General features: G+C 39.9%; 5 protein-coding genes across 6 annotated transcripts; 3 read left to right on the top strand and 2 right to left on the bottom strand.

The window, feature by feature from the left end:
• Nucleotides 1-514: 514 nt before the first annotated feature.
• On the top strand, nt 515-3,735 carry LOC103983013 (probable polyol transporter 4). Its single transcript, XM_009400141.3, has 2 exons — nt 515-904; nt 2,007-3,735. The coding sequence occupies exons 1-2, from the start codon at nt 694-696 to the stop codon at nt 3,380-3,382; spliced, it is 1,587 nt and encodes a 528-aa protein (XP_009398416.2). The 5' UTR covers nt 515-693; the 3' UTR covers nt 3,383-3,735.
• Nucleotides 3,736-5,841: 2,106 nt separating this feature from the next.
• LOC135598593 (clathrin light chain 2-like) lies at nt 5,842-8,698 on the top strand. The gene is made up of 3 exons (XM_065092647.1): nt 5,842-6,390; nt 7,866-8,019; nt 8,096-8,698. Exons 1-3 carry the CDS (start codon nt 5,924-5,926, stop codon nt 8,432-8,434), a joined length of 960 nt encoding a protein of 319 aa, XP_064948719.1. The 5' UTR covers nt 5,842-5,923; the 3' UTR covers nt 8,435-8,698.
• On the bottom strand, nt 8,534-15,569 carry LOC135598592 (putative serine/threonine-protein kinase). Of its 2 annotated transcripts, XM_065092646.1 has the most exons (7): nt 15,366-15,566; nt 13,978-14,106; nt 13,454-13,569; nt 11,849-12,059; nt 11,533-11,770; nt 10,498-10,645; nt 8,534-9,025 (listed from the first exon to the last, which is right to left on the bottom strand). In XM_065092646.1, exons 2-7 carry the CDS (start codon nt 14,048-14,050, stop codon nt 8,675-8,677), a joined length of 1,137 nt encoding a protein of 378 aa, XP_064948718.1. In that variant the 5' UTR covers nt 14,051-14,106; nt 15,366-15,566; the 3' UTR covers nt 8,534-8,674. The 2 variants fall into 2 exon arrangements, with proteins under 2 accessions (XP_064948718.1, XP_064948717.1); XM_065092645.1 differs by having other exon boundaries at nt 11,533-12,059; nt 15,366-15,569.
• A 2,267-nt stretch (nt 15,570-17,836) lies between these two features.
• LOC103989111 (CBS domain-containing protein CBSX5-like) lies at nt 17,837-19,207 on the bottom strand. Its single transcript, XM_009407877.2, has 2 exons — nt 18,873-19,207; nt 17,837-18,674 (listed from the first exon to the last, which is right to left on the bottom strand). Exons 1-2 carry the CDS (start codon nt 19,205-19,207, stop codon nt 17,837-17,839), a joined length of 1,173 nt encoding a protein of 390 aa, XP_009406152.2.
• Nucleotides 19,208-19,819: 612 nt separating this feature from the next.
• On the top strand, nt 19,820-23,658 carry LOC135598591 (uncharacterized). Its single transcript, XM_065092644.1, has 3 exons — nt 19,820-21,975; nt 22,526-22,616; nt 23,050-23,658. Exons 1-3 carry the CDS (start codon nt 19,936-19,938, stop codon nt 23,241-23,243), a joined length of 2,325 nt encoding a protein of 774 aa, XP_064948716.1. The 5' UTR covers nt 19,820-19,935; the 3' UTR covers nt 23,244-23,658.
• Nucleotides 23,659-25,275: the final 1,617 nt, after the last annotated feature.

The following is a 25,275-nucleotide window of genomic DNA, read 5'->3' as shown; positions in this document are numbered from 1 at the left end:
AGAAGGCAATTTTTGTATTAGTCTCAAATCTAATCATAATTAATTTACCTTATCCAACAGCATGTTAACCCTTTTTTTTCTTATTTTATAAGTTATATCATCAACAAAGAGACACAGAGAAGCCAATCATATAATCTAATCATAATTAATTTTCCTCTTATATTTTAAAAAATATTTTTATAAATTATATTTAATTATTCGCGTATAGTACCACCGAGAAAGAGAAGCATACAGAAGCCAACCACATAATCCACACCGTCAATCTCGCAACCATGTTCATCCTGCGTTTCACACCGACGGGTACGTTCTTGGGTTCTGTACGGGCGCCCCAAAGATCTGCACTTTAATACAAAGATTCTTGGAAGAGAAGCACCTACGGAGCCGGCAGTAGAGGAACGGACAACCGCATGCGGGTCCCGTACTTATTGCCCAATAGCTATAAGGGTAGAGAAGTGAGCGCCAATAACGGAAAATAGATTCACGAAAAGGTCGTAGTAAAACAAGAGTGTGAAGTCAAAGCTTCCTCGTCGCAGTCGGCGCAGGTCGTCCTCTCCTGTGGGTGCGAAGTCGAAGTCGAAGTCGCACTGCAAGGTTCTTCCCCTCGGATCGAAGCTAAAACCCTCCTCAGATCCCGGAAAGCCCCTCTCTATTTCTCGATCCTAATTCATAGAGAGAGAGAGAGAAGGGGTTGGGATGATGGCGTCGGGCGATGACGCGGCGTTCAGCAACGAATCCGGGACCGGGAACGGGAGCTCCATCCTGCCTGGAATCGGAAGCAAACGGAAGTACGAAAGGATCGAGGCCGAACTCGCCAACGATCGGCCGACACGGGGAAGCGAAAGCAAGAGATATGTCTTCGTCTGTGCTGTTTTTGCTTCTCTGAATTCTGTTCTTCTCGGTTACGGTGAGGAAAACCTCTTTTTTTTTAACCATCCCAATCTGTTAAAGTTTTTTTTTTTTTTTTTTGGCTTTCGATGCTTTTGGAATGACGAGCGGAGATCTAGATGTGGGTCTCTGAGATCTGTTCTTTAGATGATCGTGTATATTAAGGGAAACACTAACTGACAAGTAGAATTAGCAGCTGGTTTTCTTCAAATTGAGTGTTTTTGATCATATAATAGCTTTGTAATTGTCAGATTCCGGCATGAGCGGCACCAATTGGTTCTGTTATGCCAGCCAAAATCTCTTTATTTCTCATCTTCACAGCTGAAATGTCCTTGATTGATTTGGTTGTTTTTCATTTGATTCTGTGGCCAAAGGTGCTCTTCCACAACTCATGAAGAGCAATACAAGGTCTTGGTGATGCAATGTTCAATTTAAAAAATTAACCATTCTTACAGAACACTAGGAAATACCAAGCTCAAATGATAAAGGATGAGATTTGAAATCATAATAAGATTGCTAGTGAAAACAGCCTCACTGCTTGCAGGGGTAGGGCTACTGTTGACCCTCACCAGATCTCATACTGGCAAGGTGACCTTGTGATTTGGTTCATCTTTTACCATGTTTAAATGGTTTTTGCTCTCTTTCAGTAAAAGAAACTGTTATATATTTCCTTAGGCTCATGCTTGACTAGTCTATGATGGTTTATATCTTTTGATGCTTATTCAATACCTTTGGCTAGTATATTTTTTATACAATTATGTTTAACTTGTTTAATTCTGATCAAGTTGCACCATCTCTTTCTCCCTAATACCAAAAAATGTTAGTTAATATTGCCAACTTTGTCAGAAACTTGATAATTTTTTTTTTCTTACTGAGCACAAAAGTTGCCATTCACTGCTGGACTGCATTGCAGTTTAATTGTCGACTCATTGTATAGAGAACAGCTGATTTAATAGTAAAGTTATATCATAAATGTTTTAAAGTTCTGGTGATAGCTGAAATCGTAACTGTAATCTTTTGATATCTTGGAAGGGAATGCAGTAGACATGCTTATGTTTGATTATTCTAGACATATACAATGCACCAAACTTACCTCTTCCAGTCATGGCCTTCTTCTGCAGATGTGGGTGTTATGAGTGGATGCATTCTTTTCATCCAAAAGGATTTGCACATAACAGAAGTTCAGCAAGAAGTTCTAGTTGGGTGTTTGAGCATTATTTCCCTTGTAGGTAGTTTAGCAGCTGGAAGAACCTCGGATGCTATTGGCCGGAAATGGACCATTTGTTTAGCTGCAATTATTTTTCAAACTGGTGCTGCTATAATGGCTTTTGCGCCATCTTTCCGAGTGCTGATTATAGGCAGGCTTCTGGCTGGAGTCGGAATAGGATGTGGGGTCATGGTTGCACCGGTTTATATTGCAGAGATATCTCCTACTGTCTCTCGAGGATCATTCACCTCTTTCCCAGAGATTTTTATAAATCTTGGAATCCTTCTTGGTTACATTTCAAACTATGCCTTCTCTGGTCTTTCAGAACATATAAGCTGGAGGATAATGCTTGGTATCGGAATTGTCCCATCCGTTTTCATTGGATTCGCATTGTTTGTAATCCCCGAATCTCCTAGATGGTTGGTCATGCAAAAAAAGGTAGAAGAAGCAAGATCAGTGCTAATGAGGATCAGCGAGAGCGAGGAAGAAGTTCAGTGCAAATTAGCTGAAATAGAGGAAGCTGCTGGTGGTGTGAAGGGAGAGAAGTGTGAGGAAAAAGCTGTGTGGCTGGAGCTCCTGAGGCCCTCCCCTGCACTTCGTAGGATGCTGATCACCGGGTTTGGCATACAGTGCTTCCAGCAAATCAGTGGTATTGACGCAACTGTGTATTACAGCCCAACCATATTTAGGGATGCAGGAATCAGTTCTGACAGCAAACTTCTTGCTGCGACTGTTGCTGTTGGTTTTACTAAAACTACATTCATCTTGGTTGCGATCCTCCTAATTGACAGAGTTGGTAGAAAGCCTTTGCTATATGTTAGCACTGTTGGTATGACCGTTTCCCTGTTTTGTTTGGGTCTAGCTCTTTCATTGCTTGGACACGAACTGGTTTCGCCTAGAGTAGGAATTTTGGTCGCAATATTGGCTGTATGCGGAAATGTGGCATTCTTTTCAGTGGGATTAGGTCCCATTTGTTGGGTAATGAGCTCTGAAATCTTCCCTTTAAGGCTGCGTGCTCAGGCAGCTGCATTAGGAACTGTAGGGAATAGAGTGAGCAGTGGTGTGGTTGCAATGTCCTTCCTTTCGATGTGTCGTGCCCTTTCTGTGGCTGGAACCTTCTTCATTTTTTCAGCAATTTCAGCAATCTCGGTGGTTTTTATGTATATGTATGTTCCTGAAACCAAAGGCAAATCTCTAGAGCAGATCGAGTTGTTATTTGATAGCGGAAGGGAATGGCAAAGAATTGAGGTGGAACTTGGTGACATGGAAGTTCTGGTGCAAAAGGAATGATCTGACCAGCATCACTGCAGCAGTATCTCACTCGATGTCATCATCATTATTGCAAAAAAAGTTTTAACTGGTTCAATGATTCTTTGTGATCTTAGTCATTTTTCTTATCATTATATATCTTCCAACTTTCTGGTCACTGCAAGATATCCAGCAGGCTTTGCAATCCGAAGGATTGATCAAAATGGGACTGTCATGCTCCAAAGGCAGGGAGAATGTTGTAACAGTGTGTAACTCTTTCTCAGAAGAAAAACTGACACTGCTAATATCTCTCATCTATACTGCCAAACTCATCAAGATTTGTGTGACCTAGAAAAGTAGTAAAGATATTGTGATATGATATTCATTTTCCTCGAGATTATTTTTGGTGGTCAAAGTCCTAATTCTTGGCTTGCTAAATGTAAACAATGCATCATGGTTTGAGCCTTTGGGATTATTTTCTTGATGGGGATTTGAAAGCACCAACACATGTTTAATTGGAGGGAAGTAGCAAACTTGGATTAATTATGTGATTGAAATGGGTTGGTTTTGGTATGAACTCAGAGAATGTTGGATTAAATTTCATAGGAAGCAATATATGATCTCCACTTGCACAGTTTTCTTTTGAGTTCACAAAAGCACAGAAGCTGGTCAACACATGTATGATTCCAGAAACGTATCTGACAGTTTTAATTCTTTTCTTATATATATATATAAAACCTGCACACTGATTCAGGCATCATATTGTTTCATATCTAATAAAGAGGCTACTGTAGAATCAAGTATGTTGTTTTGTCAGAAGATCTAATGACCCATTATGTGATTTTTTTTGTCCTCTTTACAGTACTATTATTTGGAATGTTCAAGCTTGGCATATCCTTGCAGGAATTAAAAATCTCCCATGTATGTATCTATGTCATGTCACTACAATATGTGGCATTCCTTTTGTCTCTGGCTTGGGATACCTACCTACCCAGGAAACTATATGATCTTGCTATCATTATAAATGTTATACTGCTTTCCTTCTGATATGGTAAATAATTTTGATCAATTATATTTTGACAGGTACAGTTGACTAGAAAATAAAAGTAAGCCAGCAATGTTTGCTACTAAATCAAGAAGGTCTCTAGACTAGAAACAAATAATTATGATTTCAAAGCATGACAATATATGAAAAAGATAAATTACAAAGACAGAATTCAAGTTTAGGATCTTACGATAAACTATCAAAATTTTTACTAATCGATACCTTTGGTCTGAGTCAAGTCAATTTCGATGCTTAATATTAATAATTAAATTTAACACTACTAACCTCTAGTGTAAATTTGCAAAATTAAGATGTGTGAGACTAACACTAAATCTATATTCAGATATCACAATCTACTAGATGAGTCTAGACTATGCAGGTTTATTTATTATACATAAAATATAAATTTATTTATGCATCTATTATTTCATCAAAAAATAAAAATCCAAATTATGGTTCATTAAATTGAAGGAGTGATATGCAAATGCCAATATAAAGCTACACACACCAATTCCAATTATACATTATATACAAATTGGATTATAGATATAATTTTTATTTTCAAAAAGCAAATCTATGTCTCATTTCTTCACTTTTCCTTTCCTTTCCCTTAGACGTCATCGTCGACAACATAAGATAATTTAGGAGGGAAAGTATCCTCCCGCGAAAAGAAAGACGATCTATTACAAGCCTATGCAACCCAATTGGTTGCTTACTTATATTCAATGTAGTATAGTAAATTATGTGATAGTTCAGTTGGGTCAAAAAGCACGGATGTTAGGGAATGTGATTCAGTATGATCCACGATGGGTCAATGTTCTTAGGTAAAATATCACAAAGCAAAACGTAGAGGATATATTTATCTTCAAATCAATCTACTCCTTTTAAGACAGATAGCTAAAAAACTTGTCTATCGAGATTATCTCATCTTCTATTATACTTGATCCATCGCACCAAAATATAACATAACCCACCTTCACGATCTTTGTTTGTAAAGATTTATCGTTCATCGTTAGGTCTATGTATATTATTATCATAATTTATAATATTATATCATACTGTCTGATACGAGTGGTATGTACCAATCCAATAAAGAACCGGTAGGATGATATATTAGTATACTTTTATGTATTATACGTCGATATGTTCGATACAATTCGTAATTCGATATAGTTTAGTACGTAACATACTATTTATATATTAGTATAATATAATATTCAAAATCTTGATTATTATAATGAATTCATTAACTGTTATTAGCTAAATATTATTATGATTATAAGAATAATAAAAGATATTTTTTTTAATTTTTATTTATTTCTAGATTTAAAATTAATTTTAAATTTGAAAGGGCAATTACGATATTTTGAAACTTGTTTAGGATAAAAAGGTAAAAGGGGTAACAAAAGAAAATAAACGCGATCATTCGAACCGCCTCTTTCTTATCCCTTCGCTGCTGCTTTATATTGCTCCGCGGCGTTCTGCTTCACCCGACGCCAAAAGGTGTCGAGGGTTTCAGACGGAGGGAAAGAGAAGCGATGTCGTCTTCTTTCGACGATGTCTTCGACCTCGACGACGAAGAGGTGGCGGTCAGGGCTTCCGTCGGCCCCTTCGACGACGACGACGACGGCTACGTCGGCTACGACCCCCGCCTCCCCTCCCAGCGCTTTGACGCCGTCTCCTCCTCCTTCTCGCCCGCCGCCGCTCCCGACGACGTCGACGCCGAGGACCCGGTCGCCGACGATCCATCAGGTGGATACGGGGGGTTCCACGATGTACCCGTCCTCCACGTCTCTGGCGACGGCGGCAGCTCCTCCCCGTTACCCGAGGGTTACGGGTTCCTCGCGGACCCGCACCCTTCCGACTTCTCCTCGGTGCCCGAACCTAACGGGATGGCCTACGGGGAGGTGGATCATGACGGGGCGTTCGCTTCGGACGGGCCGATCCTGCCGCCACCGAGCGAGATGCAGCTGGAGGAAGGATTTATTCTGCGGGAATGGCGCCGGTGAGTCCTCCTTTGCTTGACCCTCTTGTTCGATGCTACAATTTCTTGTGTGTTTTTCTTGGTTTTGTTGGGTGTACTTTAGAGTTGGGAGATGCTCCTCTTGGTGATCTTTATGGTCCGGTATTAGGTTTAGTTGCTAGCATTTCGAAGTTGATCTTTGCTGCAACGAATCGAAGCTGATGTTTATGATTGTTCAGGGAAATTGGCGCTTTCAATTAGGCTTTATTTTGATTCTTTGGTCTTTGCGTGTCACGGATTAGGGTGTGATAGAATCGGTAGCAGATTAGCAGTACTACTTGATGGTAACCTTTTCAAGCTGAAACGAGCAATACTAGAATAGAATATACAGGTTTTTTCCATAGAAATGTTTGTGCAGTGTAAATTGGATACTGTTTAGAGGAACAATTGCAGTTCTTCATGCTTCTAAAGTGTAAATAGAGTTGCAACTATATTCTGATTCAAATCTAGCTTGAATTATAATAGATAGGTTTAGATTTGATTTTATGAACTGGTCTTTCTGATGAAAGGATCCAAGGCTGTTATGATACAATATGTCATGGTTTGGTTCAGGGCCTATGGATGTGATGTAGTCCAAGGATTCTAAAGGCGAGCAATATCAAACTCCTAGATTGCATAGTCCAAATCTATGAAACTATGATCAGTGGGAGGAAGGTGGTTGTACCATCAATCGTGAAGAGCCATCGGGAGAGAAAGGTTCTGTCACGAGAGTGGAGGGGGGACAACACGGTGAAGAGTGCGAATGCTAGCACAACTAGGAGGGGGAAAAGGATGGAGAGAAAGAGGAAAGAGAGGAAGGTACCTCCATTTCTGAGAGGGGAGGCATCGCCAGAGGGTCGCTTGCCTTATGCACGAATGACAGCCGCTGGCTTCTACATGTTGAGAATTTGAGATCCAGTCGCCTTGCACACGCACTAAGTAAGCATTGGATTAGGTTAAGGAGAGGGAAGTACACCGAGGGGGTGGTGTTTAATGGCGTGGTTGAACCAAGTTTGAGTTCAACTCAAGCTACTTTAGATCAATTTGGGCTAGGTGCCCAAGTGCACGCCTAAGTGACACTCAATTAAAGGTGCCTGCCCGAACCCCAAATCGAGGTGCTTGAGCCTTCTCGTGCCATGCTTGGGTGCTAAGGCGGGCGCTTAGCCTCTTGATCTCACTAAGGGGAAGATAGTCTTTTCAATTAGATGGAGAAGTTGGTAATTATCTATTGAGTTTTGCATCCAGAGATGTTTTGAGTTTCAGATAAAGGAAGTAAACATTTTGTTTGCCAAAGTCATTTGTGTTGTTGAAACTTGATTCACAAGGGATCCTACCTTTCAGATCTGAACACATCAGTGCAGTGCCGAGTTAAAAGGTTTAAGAGACTTATGCACATTTTAGTTACTGCTGTGGCATACTATTATCTTTATAGTTTGTTGAAAGAAAATATATTGGCTTGACTTGAGCCACACATGCAGTCAAAACGCTATCCTTCTTGAGGAGAAAGAAAGGAAGGAAAAGGAGCATCGGAATCAAATTACAGCGGAAGCTGAGGAATACAAGCTAGCATTTAACGAGAAAAGGAAATTGAACCGTGAGACAAACAAGATCCAAAATAGAGAAAGGGAGAAGGTAATATTGCTTGCTCTATTCGTTTGTAAACCCAGCCGTTGTACAGGGACCAACTTGTTGCTTATTTGTCACCCAGCTATTCGTGGCGGATCAGGAGAAGTTCTATGCCAACGCAGACCAGAATTACTGGAAAGCAATCTCAGAGCTGATACCACGTGAGATACCGAGCATTAAGAAGAGGGGAAAGAAAGAAGAGAAGAAGCCATTAATCCTTGTTGTACAAGGACCAAAGCCTGGCAAGCCGACTGACCTGTCAAGAATGCGTCAGATATTGGCAAAGCTTAAGCATAATACACCGACACATCTGAAGCCCCCTCCACCACCTGCCCCAGCTAAAGATGGAGCTGCTGCCACCGGTACCAAACAGGAAGCAGCAACTACAGAAACCACAACAAACAGCAAGCCCTCAACTTAAGCTGCTTCATCTTAGATGTGTGCCATGTTGACTTATTCTGGGAACCATCCATGATACTATGATAACCACGAGGAGGCCATTTCAGAGTCATTTCCATCCTTTTCTTTTAATCTTCTGTGGTTTCATTTTTGATCCAAGTGACAGGGTCAGCTTCTGTTATAATTCACTTTTATCTTTTGCGTGGCGGTCAGTGATGGCATGTTAGCCTTATATATATAACTTGTTATGTGCAAAAAACAGTCATCTTGGAGACATTTCCGTGAAGGTATCATGAGTCAGGGAGAATGGGGTGGTCGTGTCGCCGCTTGTTGAATCCTTTGACCGGGAGAAAGTGGAATTCGTTGCTCTCGTACCTCTGCTACTTTTTCCGGAGTCTTCCATGTAGCCAGGCCGCGTAATTTCCTGGTTATTAATTAGCACCGGCCTGGACAGCATCTCCACAACTTGGGACATGGATGGCCTCCGTCCTGCTGCTGCTTGTGTGCAGAAAAGGGCCACTTTAATGTATCTTATCACTTGGTCTTCTGGATAATCCTTCAGGGCTGCATCTACCAGCTCAGTTAGCCTTTCTTCCTCAAGAAGCGTCCATGTCTGCGAATCCATATGCAAGTTTATTTGACATCAGCAGAATTGATATGAAAAATTAACTTCAGCATTTGAAAGGAAAGCATGTAATCAAGAAGACAATTAGTCCTGAAACATAAAAGAGAAAGGGAACCGACAGCACATTGTGCATATGTATTGACGAAGGCCTCAGAGAAACCAACCACCAAGTATTAGAACAAGAAGGACGTTGAAGGAAAACAAGTGCAATAACAAAAATGTCATATTTCTTTTGTTTTTCTTGCTCAACATTCATTATGCATCTAAAGTCAGCTTTGGACATCTGCAACGTAAATGTCAGGACAATATCAAGAAAAGGAAGAATTTCTACTTCTGAAAATGCAGCAGTGTGCGTGCAAAATTTTCGGGTATGTGTTGATGCCTGTGTTTGCTTATTATATAGCAGAACTTGCAGTTTTCTTTTGCTTTCAAAATTTATCTGTTGAATTTGTCCAAACGTAGCAATAAGTGGTAAGGGGGAACATGCTCATGGTAATAACATAACAATGTGGAGGATCCAAGCAGGCTGCAAAATGTTTGTCTAGATCCATTTTCCTTTTCTAAATGGAGTTGGCTATAGTTAAAAGTTCAAATAATATGTAACTGACATGTACTCATGTTCGTACAAGTTTACTATCTGATATCTTCCTACCAAGATAGGTCTGAGTCCAGTTGTGTCAGAATTACTAAAAATTTGGACATGTTTTAAAGTCTTAACTCTATATATTAATGTACAGAAAGTTGCCACTTGCTTAATTTTCATAAGTAGAACACATTGTCCTTTTCTATTATTATACCCATTTCTTCTCATATATGCTTCTGAGATTTCTAGGTTTGAGTTGCTGACTTAATTATTTTCAGTGATAAAACCAATACATGTGATATCCATTTAATCGGTATAATATAGCCAGCTCCTTAACTTGTTTTAGTTTCAATATAATATGGCCATTAAGTTAGTATCTGTTTAATACATGTATCAGAATTTCTCTGCTCTTTTAAGTGATTGTGATTATGAGTTTGTTTCCAATATCATAATATTTTAACTCGAAAAAGTTGATGAACAATCTATAAAAGCCCAATGACAGGGGGACACACAAAAAGTAAAGGAAATTGAGCAAGTAGTTAGATTTATATGCATATGCATATGCATGGCTAAAGGATGGTTAGTAAATGAGGTTTGTGCCAATGTAGGGTTTTAGGAGAATCAATGAACATACGCTAGGAAATAAATAAATATTTAAATTTGACAACATATTCTATATTCTCACTCAGTGTGAAAATCTAACGGATTATCTCAAACTAGAAGATTGTATTAAAAATTCGTAATAATTCATTCAGTATTAATGCAAGATAAATTATACCACAAAGAATAACATAATGCAGTGCAAAAGTTAAAAAGATCATATGAAATATAATTAAATCTCAATATCATAAAAAACCAAGTAGAAATGAATCCTTACCCATTCCAAGAGTGGTATCCCCCTTTCTGACCATGATTTGGAATTACTTCTGCCACTGATTATTTCAAGAACAAGGACTCCGAAACTATATATGTCTGCTTTCTTAGTTAGCTGGCCTTTCAAAGCGTACTCAGGTGCCAAATAACCCCTGCATCAAATATTGCCATCAATAAGTACCAAAAGAAAATTAGATGAATCTATTGAAGAGCATATACACTGAAATTAAATATACATATTTACACATACAAGCAGTACCATATGAAATGAGAATAAGATTAAGGATGATTTAGATGTTCAGAAGTGATCTTGATAAGCAGATTTTTCTAAGTTCATATTCACATTCATTGTTGCCTGATGTTTCCCAATCAAATTTCAGAGAAGATCGCTGAAAATATTACCATTATGTGCTGCAACAAGGAAATTGTTTGTCTCATGTGCTTCTTTTCCACTTAGTTTTAACTTTGAAGTTCATTCTGCCATTCATGAGTTGCTTCTGACAAAGCAAGAGAAAAATAAATTTCTAGTTTGAAAAAGACTTAACAACTACATTTCCTTTCTCAGAAGTTTTTGACTTAGCTTTTGTGAATGCATAGAACAGTTTTAAAGGAAAATTATACTTATGAGGTACTTTCCTTTAAACATTAGACCTAACATCAAAGTTATACTTCTTTCCTATTTCTCGTGCATAATATTTTTTCCCCAAAACTGTACTAAGAGCCTACATTATTCTTGTGCCAATGTATACCATGCATTTGCACATATCCGGTGCTAGTTTACTACAACAGTAGACTCTCATCTGATAGGATGGAGTGTTTGATGGCTAAAAAATTGTAGTCAAATTTTCCTTGTTTCAGTTTTGTGTTCATTTTTAAACAACCAACATAACTAAACAAGTGACCTTTTGTATGTTCTTCTGTAAAAGATACAGGGTGTTAACATGTATTAAAGAATATGTCATTGGAAACATTCTAACAACTAGAACTCAATTAAGAAAATGTAGTCTAGGTAAGTTCAACAAAATTGAGCAAATCGTACGTTGTTCCAGCTACACGTGTGCTGATGTGAGTAATATCATCAGGAAAAAGCTTAGCCACACCAAAGTCTCCAATTTTAGGGAGAAAATTCCTGTCAAGGAGAATATTGCTAGCTTTTATGTCTCTGTGCACAACTGGTGGTTGAAGCTCCTCGTGAAGATACATGAGACCCCTGGCTATGCTCATACAAATTGCAGATCTGATGTACCAGTTCAGCCTACCTGCATCACTGTTTGAACCTGAAAGGCGAAAGAATTTAACAGTAGTAGTTGCTTGTGCTGATTTTATCATAAATCCTGCAAAGATATGACAGTTACCTAGTAATGCACGATCAAGACTTCCGTTTTCCAAGTACTCATAAACCAAAATGCGATTACTGCCTTCGACACAGCAACCAATCAGCTCAACAAGGTTTGAATGTTTGATGTTTGTTATAATATCAATCTCAGTCAAAAATTCCCTAACCCCTTGCCGTGAGTCTGCAGAAAGTACCTTGACTGCAACAATTATTCCATTCCTGAGAATTCCCTGATACACGAGTGAAAGGAGTCAACAAACAAGAAGCATCACATAAATGATAAATATATCTGTATCTAAGCACAAATTATAAAGGTTGAATTAAAGAAAAGTAAGAAATGTTCTACTCATAGGGAAAATCACATGAGCTTTTCATCATAGAATTGTTGATGAAGGAAACTTAAACAATGAGGTCATTATTAGTTGATTTTACGGTGTCAGAGGTGTAAATGTACAACCAGATTTTTGTGTCCATAATGAAAATTCTTTGTGTTCTTGAGGATTCATCAAATCTGTTTAAAATATTTCTATCAGTTGCAATCATGTTTCCCATCTCATAGACCTGATAAGTTTTATGTTTACAACAGTATTGAATTTCTAATAACTGTTGTCACGTAAAGAGACGGTGTAGAATTTAACAGCAAAGAAAAAAAGGAAGAGAAGGACAGGAAGAAGAAGCACCACCTTCTTTGGCCTTGTTCGGAACTCTACTAGGCTAACAAAGACAAGAATTAAAACCCTGGATATTTATTTTGTATCTGAAATGACTTCTTAATCAAGTAATATGACAGCCAATGCAACAGTTGACTTTTGAACTGAAACTAAATTTGACCCTACTTCAACCTAACCTAATATATAAATTATCAGCAAAAAACTTCTCCAAACAATGGAAAAGGAAATAATTCCTGTTCGATGCAACCCTTTGATGCAAAAGCAAGGTAAAGCACAAGTGCAAACTGTAGCTTCTCCCAAGAGAAAAGACAAGGTCTAGGTCATGAATATTGTTTTCTCCGAGAATCATCATTCTAAGACAGTTAAGATGTTATCTTCCCTCAATTTCATGCCAGAAAGAGGGAATCAGAGGCCAAAATCCCTCCAAATACTGCTTTCTGTGCTTTCTTAAACCTATGGTCCTAAATCTAAACAGAAGATGCCATGGTTGCATAGAAAAAGTATATAGAAATTTTAAAAGACAGGACACATTGAACAAATTTCCCAGGAACTTCAATGGTAATTGCTTTATAATAAACAGTCACTGAGCATGCCTTTAAGCCCTTGTGGTAGGGCAGCTTTTCTTCTGTACTTGGAAAATCATATGGAGGCATATCATAAGGAGGATCCAAGAAAATCTTCAAGGTCTGCCTTTGTTGTTGATAAATTAAGTACTATGACACTAAAAAGGAAGACATGCAATGAAACATCTAGGTCTGAAGCCATATGTTTTCTTTGTCCCTAGAACCCCTGAATCAACTAGAACCCTGATAACGTAGTGAATCTAAAAGACAATAACTTGTAGGAACATTCAATTAATCATATAAAGCCCAAAATGCAAATTTCTGCAACAGAAACTGTGCTTTTTTTAAAATAAACATCATAAGCTACAGCAACTAGATTCTGATGTGTACCTTGTACACTGTTCCAAAACCACCCCGACCTATCTTGTTGCTTGGATGAAAATTATCTGTTGCTGACTTTAGCTCGATGTAAGAAAAAAGACTTAGATTGTTTTCTGATGAAAACCCTGGATAGAGAAAAGGAATTTTGAAGCAACAACTGTCAGTTTACATTACCTATCCTGCGACAAGAATAATCTTAATGGTAAAACATGCACAGGGAATTTGCAAGAGATTGTAGGATAAAATAGCTGCAAAGTCCACAAACAGAACAATTAAAAAATTGCAGGTACATGGCTATATTTCAACTGTGTGGTTTTCTTTTGCATGTCATGTTATGCCTTACCAATCACATGCGACACTACCTAAAATATTACATGAGGCAAATTAATTAAAATGAACCTCAGAGAGAAGCACCAACATAGAAACAAAGACATTCCTTCTTGCAGCATATAATGAGCTTTCTAAAATGCTTGTATTGGAAAGTTTGTTTTGGTGCTTGTAAGACGCTTCTAAAAGCTTCTAAATTTTCTTACCCTCTAGGTTCTTTTCAGAATCGATAAGATGTCGTTTCCGAGAGAATAAAGCACCAAAACAGGAACACCGCATATTTTACTTGTCTGATGAACCACAACAGTTAGAAATTCTGCATATGCTACCTCAACCTGCCATAAATTATGAGCAATCAGTGAAAATACATATGATTAATTTATATCAAGTCATATTTGAAACTTTGCCTTGAAGACAAGTTACGCATAAACAAGCTCATCAACTTTGTAAACTGGTAAAGTTTAGGCACATCCTATCAAATGTGATCCAAATTTAGTGCATCTGTACAGCATCCATGTGGGATCCGAGTGAACCCAGAGACATGCAGATGACTTGGTACTTTATAACAGTATCTTTATGACTTGGTACTTTATAACTTGGTACTTTATGACTTGGTACTTCCATAAAATGTAAATATTGTAATATTCTAGTTTAACATTTCATGAAGTGAGCCCAAAGGACATCAGCAGACTTCCTCTGAACCAAATAGTCTAGACTATACTTTGACAGACAACTTTGTCCAATGAAACAAAATCATAGCATTAGCTATTACAAGTACACAAGATCAGCACTGGATAGAGTATCTGTTGGTGGAGAAAAATATATAAACTGTCAAACAATTACAGTGATATGCATATATCATTTTTTTTTTTTGGCAAAGGGTAATCGATGAAGGCGGACTTTGAACCCAGAAAAACAATTAAAGTGAGTGTTTATTGCTACAAAAAAAAACCCAATTAGAGTGACTATTTTCAATTAATCATTCTAGAATTGTGACACTAACAATGGCTAGGATCAAAATCCAGCTCGAGTAGGTAGTCCTTAGGGCTCCTGATGTTTTGGATTTTGCGAATATAGTTAAACTCGCATCCTCCTCTGAAAATAGAGATAAAAATAGCTTGTGTCATTAAAGAAAAAGCAACCGAGATATTCTACTTGGTTAAGAAGGGCAAACAGGACAAGAACACCATCTGTAAGAGAATAAAAAGCAACTAGTGGCATTCTGTAAGAGAATAAACGCGCTTCTACTTCCCGATGCTTAACCCGATCAGATCAGGCCTAGCTGGATCAAAGGAGAACATTACTGTTGCCCGCTCAAAGTTCTGAAGTGCCACTGAATAGCTACCCCTACATCAACTCACAACAAAAGCACGCTTCCACCACATCATCCAAAGAATAAATAGTTCACTTGCTCGATCCAAAGTGCAAACCAGAAAAAACACCGGCAAAGAACATCTGATCCATTTCAAGAGAACATCCGACAGAACCATTCATCAGATCTCCCCCTCAGAACAACATGAATCACTCCTAATCGCAGTAGAAAAAGCAGGAAGAAAAGCAAGTATTAGGGCACTCAACAGAGCCGAGACCGAACCTTTTACAAGATCAAAGATCCACTCCGCCGCGATGGCAGGAATGGACAACCGACGCTTGCTTTAAACCCCTCCACTCCACCAATTCTTCTCACTCTTACGCACTGAAGCCGTCAAAGAGGGATTGGTTCAAAGTAAGAACCACGGAATTCCTTCAAACCGAACCCCTCTCTCTCTCTCTCTCTCTCTCTCTATGTAGTTGGGATTGGTAGAAGAAAGGCGAGCGGCCGTTTCCAAATGCACACGTCATGATTTGGTGTTCCCGATCGCAGGCATCTCCGACAGGAAGCGACCGATTCCTGCGACCGCAGGGCCTGCCAGAGAGAGAGAGAGAGAAAGCGAGGGGAAGCCCATCATCCATCCTATGCCGTCCGATCCAGTCACGACGGCCGGTCTCTTTCTTGTTGAGCCAAGTGATTACGAAGCGTAGAATGCTCGCCTCGGAATGGGTCAAAGTCAACGTAGGGAAAGGAAGCCCATCATCCGTTCTATGCCGTCCGATCCAGTGGACACTGACCAGATCGCCGTCCGTTATTCGTGGTGAGATTATTACAGTGGTTTAACAACAGTCACGTCCTATGACCAGATTTTATCTATTTATTCATTAGTTTAGGAATCCTTATTCAGGTATTTGACCACTCATAGGAAAAAAATAATATATATTTTTTATGGTATTTTGTCAAATGTTAATGAGGCCATCTAGAAGAACGTCTGAGAGGCAGCATAAACGTTTTCATTGTCTTTGAAATGATATTACACTGTTGAATTCTATTATCCTCCTCTTCTAATATATGCTACCCAATGAATATTCTATTAATATTTTCTTTATAGTTATATGTGATTCAATCATCTTCCCTTATTCATCTTCTTTTCGAACTTTGTGAATCTTGTTCCAAGTACTATGGTGAGAATTTTAAATTGATTTTGAGTTTGGGTCAAACTAATCATAGAAATTTAAATTTGTTGAGTTGTGGATTACACTTAACATATGTCATCCGAAAATATAATATTATTTATTCCTTAAACTTTTGTCATAGGTCAATAATGGTGTTTTGAACCAATTCTCTCCCTTGGTTTATACGTTGGGATGTTTGAACACCCAACTTGGTCTATGCATGGAAGAATGGTTTAGGTCAACAAAATCATGTGTCGATGTCAAAAAAATTGGGCAAATATATTTAATCTAAATAAGTCTTATTATAAGACATAAATCATCTGAGCATTCCGACAACAAATTATAAGCATCAACTGCTTTTGATGCTTAAGGTAGATTACTGGACTTATATATTTTAATAGTAAATATTACTTTGGCGTAGAAGTGCTGAAAGAATCTAACAGAAAACTTATTAGTTGATTGTGGTAAGAAAATAGAAGGCAAAGATTATATCAGACTCATCTCACATATCTTAAATCATCAATGCTATCTATCTTCTTCTTCTTCTTTCTTTCCCCTATAGCTATTCATGTGTATCAGATTAAGAAAAGATGTATTAAGAGGATAGTTTCATATTGTTAAAGGAGGAGAGAATCAGGTTACATATACTTACTATATTTTTGATACAAATTGATATCTGACTTGATATATATTCGAACTCCTAAGAATAAGAAAAGATAATCAGCTTATACATGAATAAAGATAAATGTTAAAAATATTTATGTGTGAGAGATAATTCAGGATTAAAAGAATCAAATTACATATATTTAAACTCATTCTTCATTAGAAAATTTAGTTAGGATCGATCTAGTCGAAAGAAAGGAATAAGGGAAGGCAGAAAAAATAGATGTCAATATTAGTTTTGATTTTAGATTTAATTAATTAATTAGTTAATTAATTAATCAAGTTGGAATTTGAGTTGGGATAGGATAAAAAGATAAAGTTCATTGTTTATGATGAGGTTATAGATTTCAGCCATCCGTCCAAAGGAAAGGATAGAGTCGACGTGATCCGTTCCTCCTCCTGCATCAGAACTATGAGCTTCAAGAGCTCCACGGATTAAGCCATGTGGAAGTTTCTTAGGGGATTGTCGTGCTCAGGAGAACCTTTTCTCCCTCGACTCTCAAAACCATGTTATTACGATTCGATCGTAACGCATCCATGAATGGATTTTGTAGTCGAATGGAACCCTATTACGTTAGTTGTCTCCAAGTTCATGAGTTGCAAGTCACACGAGGCAACACAAGTAGTAAACGAGTTACTTCCGATAAGCTTGTGAGGAGCCAAGTGGTCACCAACGATGCTCCAAGTGACAAAAGCTGACGCAGAGCGCCCGAGCTTATCGCAGTCTTCTTGTTCGTGTTTCCCCGTGGAGAAGACCAGGGTTTCTTTTGAGACTGTGTGGTCTTAGTGCAGGGAAGAAAGGAGACGGCGATGGTCGCATGCATGTGGCTGCATTGGTGCTGCTAACCTCCGACTCCCGCACAGCGCAGTTAGAAGGGACCAAAAACGTCAGTACAGCAGATTCGTACGTACTGCTCAAGCAAGCTGCTCCCGGAAGACCTTAAGCATGTCGGATAAGGTGACCATCCCGACGAGGAAGTAGTCGTCGTCGACCACCCACACGTAGCCCACTCGGTGTGTCGACGCCTGTATCATCACCGCCACCAGCGAACTCCACGGATGGCACACGATCGCCTCCTCTGATTGCCTCCCCATCCTCGCCGAATAGCTCCCCACCGACCTTATCCGCCTCGGTCTCCTACGGTTCGACGGTGCCGCCGATGGCGAGGACTCATCGTCGGACGAGGAGGAAGAGGAGCAGGACGTCGTGGGCGAGAATGGCGGAGAGAAGTCAGCCTCGAGGAGCTCGAGCATGCCCAGCAGCCCCTTCTCCCTCAGCCGGGCTTTTATGGACCTTGTGGCGGACTCCGGCAGGGTGCCGGAGCAGTCTATGTAGGCCGTCAGCTCGCCGGCGGAGAGCGCCGCGAGGGCGGCGGCGACGCGCTCGTCGAGGTGGGCGAGGGTGGAGGGGGAGATCTCACCGACGAGGTGGCCGTTGTTGGAGATGACGGCGACGGAGGTCTGCTCCGTGAGGGCGGCGCGGATGAGGGGGAGAGCGCACAGCGCGGGGTCCTGGTGGCGGACGGTCAGGGCAGCGGGGCGGACGAGGTCGAGGTCGGAGACGGAGAGGGCGGGGACGGGGGAGAAGAGGAAGATGGAGTTAAGGAAGAAGCGAAGGAAGTCCTCCTGCGTCAGCCAGCAGAACTCGGCGGAGCCTCCCCCGCCGGCGAGCTTCCTCCGCGATGCGGCGGCGCGGATGGGCACCACCAGGCTCTGCACCCCGTCGAAAATCGCGTCGAGAGCTTCTAAAATGCTGCGGATAGCCACAAGAAAGAACCAAATTGGAGAAATTTCTACAACATTGTCGAAGAAATCCACGATCGACGGCAGAATACACTAAAAATTGATATTCCTCCAAAGATACAAATAATCCATGAAAAAAGATTCCACAGACAAGACGGGATGATGTAATTAAGATCGGAGCCCAAAGAACACCAAGCGAGGGTGGAACCTGGAGCTGGGCTCGACGCGGCGGACGAGGGGGGCGGCGGCCTTGGGAAAGAGGAAGGCGGAGACGGGCGCGCCGAGGGCGGCGCAGGGCGCGTCGAGGTTCTCCTCGGCGCACAGGTAACAGATGACATCGACCATGCACACCTTCCCGACGCAGGCCCTCCTCTCGGGAGCGGCGCGATCGGCGGCCCAGACGGCGAGGCGGTCGTCTGCGCCGGCGTTCCTGAGGGCGAGGAGTGCGTCGCCGACGGTGGCGGAGAGTGGGATCGGCCTGGTCGGCGGCTTGCCGATGCAGAGGTCCGCCACCTCGCGGTCCTGCAGCCAGCTCACTGCCATGCAACGATGGCGGTCGCCAAAGACACACGGAGAAGAAACAAAGCGTCGTCAAAAACCATGCGGAGTGACGGATGTTGGAAGCGGGGGAGGCTTCGGACAGTGTCTATAAGCTTTGGAGATGCTGTGCCAGCCGTCGCCTCCAGACCCGACATAAAGTCGCAACAAGGTTTCGACGACGGTCACTTGTCTTTAAGATTCGGGTTCCTGCCTGAGCCGATTTGATTCATTTCAGACCGTCCCTCTCCGTGACTTTGCCTGCCTCCGGAGCTACTCGTCCACCCGCACGTACAAGCGGACGGTGCGAAATCATGGAACCTGTGAGATTGACGGCTATGATGACTTCTAACAACGCCACAAGCACCGGTGGGTGTTCCTATTTATCAACCCTTTCTTAGACTTGTAAGCAATTTAAAACATGACAAGGGTTTATATGTAAAGTTTACACGTCTGTGTCGATCCTACCGTCCGTAGGTCCATGCGTGGATCTTAAAGACTCACATCATGTTCCTTTACGAATCGTTATGCGCTGTATCCCGCCGTCCGTAGGTACACGCGTGGTTCTTAAAGACTCATCATGTCGCTTTACGAATCTGTATGCTCTACTGACGTGGTTCTCTTCGGCTTCCTAGCAGAAGAGATGAATCCATGAAACGCCACGGGCAATGATGGACATCGCTGTACTTCCCTTGCCATTTTAACCCATCTCCTTCGCATGCGATCTTCTCCCTATGGAGACTGCTCCACTTTCCTTTCGTTTCCTCCGTCTCTCGCCTCCACTGTTTCCCCAGTTGCTCCATCCATTCCGTCGCTTCAATCCCTTGCTCCACAGAGATCACTCCTCTTGCGCTCGATGTCGGAATCGGAAGGCCGTCTTCGTTGCCTGCTCGGTTTCCACTTCTCCCGCCCCGATTCCCTCCAGCTATGGCGGATGGGACGACGCGGAGCTCCTCGACGAATCCTACAGGTCGGGTACGCTCGATTCGATACGGAGCTTCTTGGCTTCTCTGGGAATCACCGACGGGAAGCACGGGTTCCTCTTCTTGTTGGGGTTCCTCTCCGCCTTGGCGGTGTCTAGGGTAAGGGTTTCTTCCATGGCTGTATTGCCCCTTTCGGTTGTGGTCTTTGTTGTTGGATTCTCGGCTGGAGTGGCTCGGGCTGGGGTTGCAAGTGGTTCAATTTGGGATCTTGACGACAAATTGAACGATTTGCGGGACTTTCTGAAGGAATTGGATGATAAGATGTCCGGTTTGAGAAGCGGATTGGAGGAAGGCGTCAAGTCAAATCGTTTGGAGAAGAGCAAACTTAAGAACTTCGTTGAGGTTGTCGAGCATATGAGATTGATAATGGGGCATGCCCAGATGACGATAGAGAGTTTCTCTTCAGGTAACATTGTGGATTCACAGATGGACTCTGAAAAGGGGGGAAAGAAATCGAGTTATAAGCTGAGCCGTAAAAGAAGAGAATTGGGAATGATTGTGTATGATCTCGTCCAGTTATTTGGAAGCTTGTTTCAGGAGAACATCGCTGGATTGAAACCATTAAAGGGGAAGGATGCAGTCAATAAGGTAGAGTTCAGAGAGCAAGCAGAGTCCATGAAGGAAGATAGTGCATTATCTGTCCTGAAAGCATCACCTGAGATTAGTGAGAACGGTGTAAATACATCATCTAACAAAAAGCTAGATGGTTCCAAGGTTGAAAAATCTGAACTGCCATTAGGAGGAGTGGAAAGAGATGCTTCAGAGATGCTTAAGGTCAAAATAACAGCAGGCCAAAATAGTAGATCAGGGATCACCCCAAAGAAATTCAATCACTCTGCAGATCAGAGATATGGAAACCGTGTGCCCTCACATGATGAAGTACTTAACAACCTAAATACAAGTTTCCACTTCATGACCAAGCAAGAACGTTACCAGAAAATGGTTTTCCGGCATAAATATCGAAACATCATGCAGAATGAGATGCATAATTCTGCAGATGGTAATTCCAACCAAAAGGAAATACAAAGCATAGACTTTTTTAATGAATCTGCAGAATCATCACTATTGGAACAAATGCTTGAAGTACATGATCAATCCTCTTTGCATACTCTTGAACAAAATAGCAACAAGATAAAGAATAAACTTGAAAATGACAGTGATTTTATAGACCAATCTGGTAATAGTTGTAATGATTTGCAAGTGAAATTTGATGATGAATCTGTTGGACATCCAACTGATGGTGTAAGAGAAGGCAAAACTATGTCGTCATCATCATCGTCATCGATGGTTTCAACTGATGAAGAATTTAATCAAAATGTCAAAGAGGCCTCGGAACTCCAAAGAAGAGCTAGGGTATATATGAAGAGTCAAACTGATGAAGCAGCTGCAGATGCCTTACTATACAGATCAGCAATGTTACTTTCGACAGCGGTTGCTTTGAAACCAATGAGCTTGCTGGCAATAGGTCAGTTGGGGAACACTTATCTTCTACATGGGGAGCTTAAGTTGAAGATTAGTAGAGAATTGAGAGTTCTCTTATCCAAAAGTGATGCCATTTTAAAGCAGAAATTATGTAGTTTACGACTAAAGAAACTTGATATTCACAACATGAGCCGAGAGAATGTCGCTGCTGTCCTTATTGATATTTGTGAAGAATGCGAAGAATTTCTTGTTGAGGCTGGAAGAAAATACAGAATGGCATTGACAATTGATCGGAGTGATGTTCGAGCCCTTTATAATTGGGGTCTTGCCCTATCCTATCGTGCTCAGTTAATTGCAGATATTGGACCGGTAAGCATTAATCTGACCCTGAGTAGAAGGAATAAAAATTACATATGAATCTTAATCTCGTATGTAGGTGTTAGTGGATTTGTTGTAGTTGATGCCAAAGACCTATATTATGTGATTGATAAATTCGACAAAGGTTACAATGGTTGATTGTTAGGAAAAGAAGATATAATTCTCTATGGTTCAGTTATTTTGTTTTTATTGAAATTAATGAACTGCTGTAATTTTTTATGAAAGGCACAGAAGCATGCTAGATACAGTGCAGACCTGTGAACAGGCCTAGTTCCATGTCCTCAGGGACAAGCTAGTTGAACTTGTTTCACAATTCTAGCATGGAAACAACAGTATGCCATGTCTGGCATACTGTATTTGCCATTAGTTTCTTTCTAGACAGCATTTGTTTCACAAGTCAAAAGATTCTTCTTTTCATATATATATTTTGTGAGGTTTAGCTGTGTTATATGCTTTATGCGGTTGTCATGAGTTTGCTTGTAATTCATTATGTTGGAGTGTCATGTAGTTTCTAATAATAAAGTTTGTTATCCATGTACAGGAAGCAGCTGCTGATGCTGACAAGGTCTACATGGCTGCAATTGATAAGTTTGATGCTATCACATCTAGAAGCAATATATATGCCCCAGATGGTATGATTGCATAATCCACTAGTCTTGGATTTATTACATTGCTGATGAAAGAGTTTGTACCGGACTACAACTCTAGAATTGAGCTTGAGATAATTCATCATCCTAAACGGCACTTTGATTGTTCTATTCATTGACTAGGATAAAACCTTACAAGGCCATAAAACTAAGCTGCTGAATAGGTTTCAAGCTTCTTGCCTTTGTATAATTTTTATAGTCCTTTAATCACTTTAAATTGCAGTTGAGCATTAGCATAGATGACATGATATATTCCATAATGCATGTGTCTAATTATGGTTAGCTGTAATTCATACCACTTTGTGGAGATCTAGTAACATCTCCCTTTGAATTCTTAATATACCAATTTTAAGATACTACTGCATAATGTTTTAGTACTTAATAGATCACTTTTTTGAGACAAGTGTATTTCATGCAGCCTTGTACAGATGGGGCATAGTGCTCCAGCAGCGATCTAATTTGCGACGAAATAATAAAGGAGAGAAGCTGAAACTTCTGCAACAGGCAAAGAGCCTGTTCGAAGATGTGCTCTATGTGGAGTCAGATAATCGGCTCGCAAGAGAAGCTCTATCTTCCTGCCTACTTGAACTTAATCACCATGGGCAGTGGTGATCATCTGTTTGATTCTTGATACAGTTCCATCTGGTTCTTAGTTCGAGTGCATGAATTGATTTTTGAGCTCCTCCAAAGATAGTCGAATGCCTCGAAGCCTTTGATCATTATCCGAGGTTCTGCAGCCTGTACTGTGTGAATGCTGGACCTAACAACAAGGATAAGTTCTGTACCTGGTTAAGACTGGTGCTTTGTGGGCACCCTGTTGTTCCCCTACATTTTTGGTCGGCAAACAAATTTGGTTGTGTAACAAGCACCAATTAATAGGCGTCTTGTCAGTTCTTAAGTACCTCATAGCTTTCTTCCAAATCTTGTAACGTATCTCACATTTTACCTCATGTACATTGGAGAGGAAGTTATATTATGGAACAAATAAGTGAAGAAATTAATAGAAAGTTTCAGATGTGGAAATTGATGACCTTTCTTCATGAAGCTGAGAATGTATTGCATTGTGGGTGTAGGCATGAATAACCTGTTGTAGACTTTGTTACTGATACAGAATGGATCTCGGTGCCACGATAAAATAATTTCTTTATGATTTTGATGATTATATAATTTCTTTATGATTTTGATGATTAAGGAGTGATCTTTTTGTTTTGTTTGTAGGGGTATGGCTGTAAGCAAATTTTGTCAGTAATTTGATTCGATGAAATTGACCTGTAATTCGATTTGATGAAATTGATACGATTGTGTTTTCAGTACTGCAGTGTTTAGAAGAGTAGACTAAGAGCGAAATTTTTTTCAAATGTGAAAAACATCCACATCCTATTTCTTTGCCTTCAATTTGAAAGCAACAGATATTTATTTGTATCTCATATCTATGCTCCCTATTAAAGAACATACGACGAATGGTTTGTCTAGCAAAATCATTCTTGTAAACACTACAGTATCATTTGCTATCGAAAAATATCATTTTTATAGAGTATCATTTTTGTAACCATTAATTTAATGCGTAAATATATTATTTAGATGCTCTGCTCATGTGATATATCCAATAAAATTAGTAGCCGATGTGACATGTCTATAATTGTTCAATAGATTTCATCTGTCAAGAGAGAATTTTGATGTTGCTTGTCTCGTTTTAGAAATTAGACGATAGAAATTTTGTATCTAAATCTTACGTCCTTTATTTTACATCTAATTTTCTAAAAAAATTATATCAATGATTTATCTAATAAAATATCTCCGATAATTAAGTTAGTATGCATCTTTAAAATCCGTAAATACCTTTATATAGTGTCGTTCATATAATCATTGGATTAAGAAAGGAATTATATCTTTTAAATGATATATCGATATCACATGTCAAATATAGCATGCTCCGTAGGTATCGATTGGTTTCTACTTATCCAATTTTGATTGGTTTCTACCTATGTGCATTTCACACAAATAAGTGATTTATTTATTTTTATCCTAAGCAATGAATATAATGCTTAGGGTTACGTTGGGGTTTAGGGTTTTTATTTCCTTTAATGGAAACCTACAAATGGGCTTTGGTCTTGGGTGTTTTAGATATACTTTTTGTGTTAACCAAGTGCATCTTGTGTAGTGTAAAGCGATGCGTTGATAGTATCAGTGCTTCAATAATTTATTTAATTAGGTGAACTTATCATCCCAATAATTTATTTAATAGTATCAATGTCATAAGCACAAAAGCAACTTGTGTATATTTGTGTTGTGTGTTTTGACATAAATACTTATATTGTGTACATTTGTGGTGGTAAGGACTTTTAGACAATTCTAAGTCGAAGAGTGATTATGAATGTCCTTTTTTTTTTTTTTTTTTTGCTTGCTTGCAAGAAATGGAGGGTGCTTTGGTCAAAATTGAGTCGACCAAAATTGACTCCACCTATGTTGATTGATCAAAATTGACCTAACTTGAGCTAGTCGATCAAAATTTACTCAAATTGAGTAGACCTCGTTTGATCAGTTAAAATTGATTTGACTTGAACTAAATATTTAAAATTGATCTGAACCGTACTGTTCTGACAAATTAAGAGGAGATATTTCAGCAGTATTAGAGAATGAGATC

This window comes from Musa acuminata, chromosome BXJ2-1 (genome assembly GCF_036884655.1).
Source record: "Musa acuminata AAA Group cultivar baxijiao chromosome BXJ2-1, Cavendish_Baxijiao_AAA, whole genome shotgun sequence".
NCBI lineage: Eukaryota > Viridiplantae > Streptophyta > Magnoliopsida > Zingiberales > Musaceae > Musa > Musa acuminata.
Note: the sequence above shows the minus strand (reverse complement) of the source record. Positions and strands in the feature narration are given on the sequence as shown.

Coding starts and splice junctions, on each gene's coding strand:
- LOC103983013 (XM_009400141.3), top strand. CDS start 694: ATGATGGCGTCGGGCGATGACGCGGCGTTCAGCAACGAATCCGGGACC. Junction 905..2,006: donor TTCTGTTCTTCTCGGTTACG/GTGAGGAAAACC, acceptor CTTCTTCTGCAG/ATGTGGGTGTTATGAGTGGA.
- LOC135598593 (XM_065092647.1), top strand. CDS start 5,924: ATGTCGTCTTCTTTCGACGATGTCTTCGACCTCGACGACGAAGAGGTG. Junction 6,391..7,865: donor ATTCTGCGGGAATGGCGCCG/GTGAGTCCTCCT, acceptor CCACACATGCAG/TCAAAACGCTATCCTTCTTG. Junction 8,020..8,095: donor AAAATAGAGAAAGGGAGAAG/GTAATATTGCTT, acceptor TTTGTCACCCAG/CTATTCGTGGCGGATCAGGA.
- LOC135598592 (XM_065092645.1), bottom strand. CDS start 14,050: ATGCGGTGTTCCTGTTTTGGTGCTTTATTCTCTCGGAAACGACATCTT. Junction 13,570..13,977: donor TTCTGAAAAGAACCTAGAGG/GTAAGAAAATTT, acceptor TTCTCTATCCAG/GGTTTTCATCAGAAAACAAT. Junction 10,646..11,532: donor ACACGTGTAGCTGGAACAAC/GTACGATTTGCT, acceptor TATTTGATGCAG/GGGTTATTTGGCACCTGAGT.
- LOC103989111 (XM_009407877.2), bottom strand. CDS start 19,207: ATGGCAGTGAGCTGGCTGCAGGACCGCGAGGTGGCGGACCTCTGCATC. Junction 18,675..18,872: donor CGCGTCGAGCCCAGCTCCAG/GTTCCACCCTCG, acceptor GGCTATCCGCAG/CATTTTAGAAGCTCTCGACG.
- LOC135598591 (XM_065092644.1), top strand. CDS start 19,936: ATGGAGACTGCTCCACTTTCCTTTCGTTTCCTCCGTCTCTCGCCTCCA. Junction 21,976..22,525: donor TAATTGCAGATATTGGACCG/GTAAGCATTAAT, acceptor ATCCATGTACAG/GAAGCAGCTGCTGATGCTGA. Junction 22,617..23,049: donor CAATATATATGCCCCAGATG/GTATGATTGCAT, acceptor TATTTCATGCAG/CCTTGTACAGATGGGGCATA.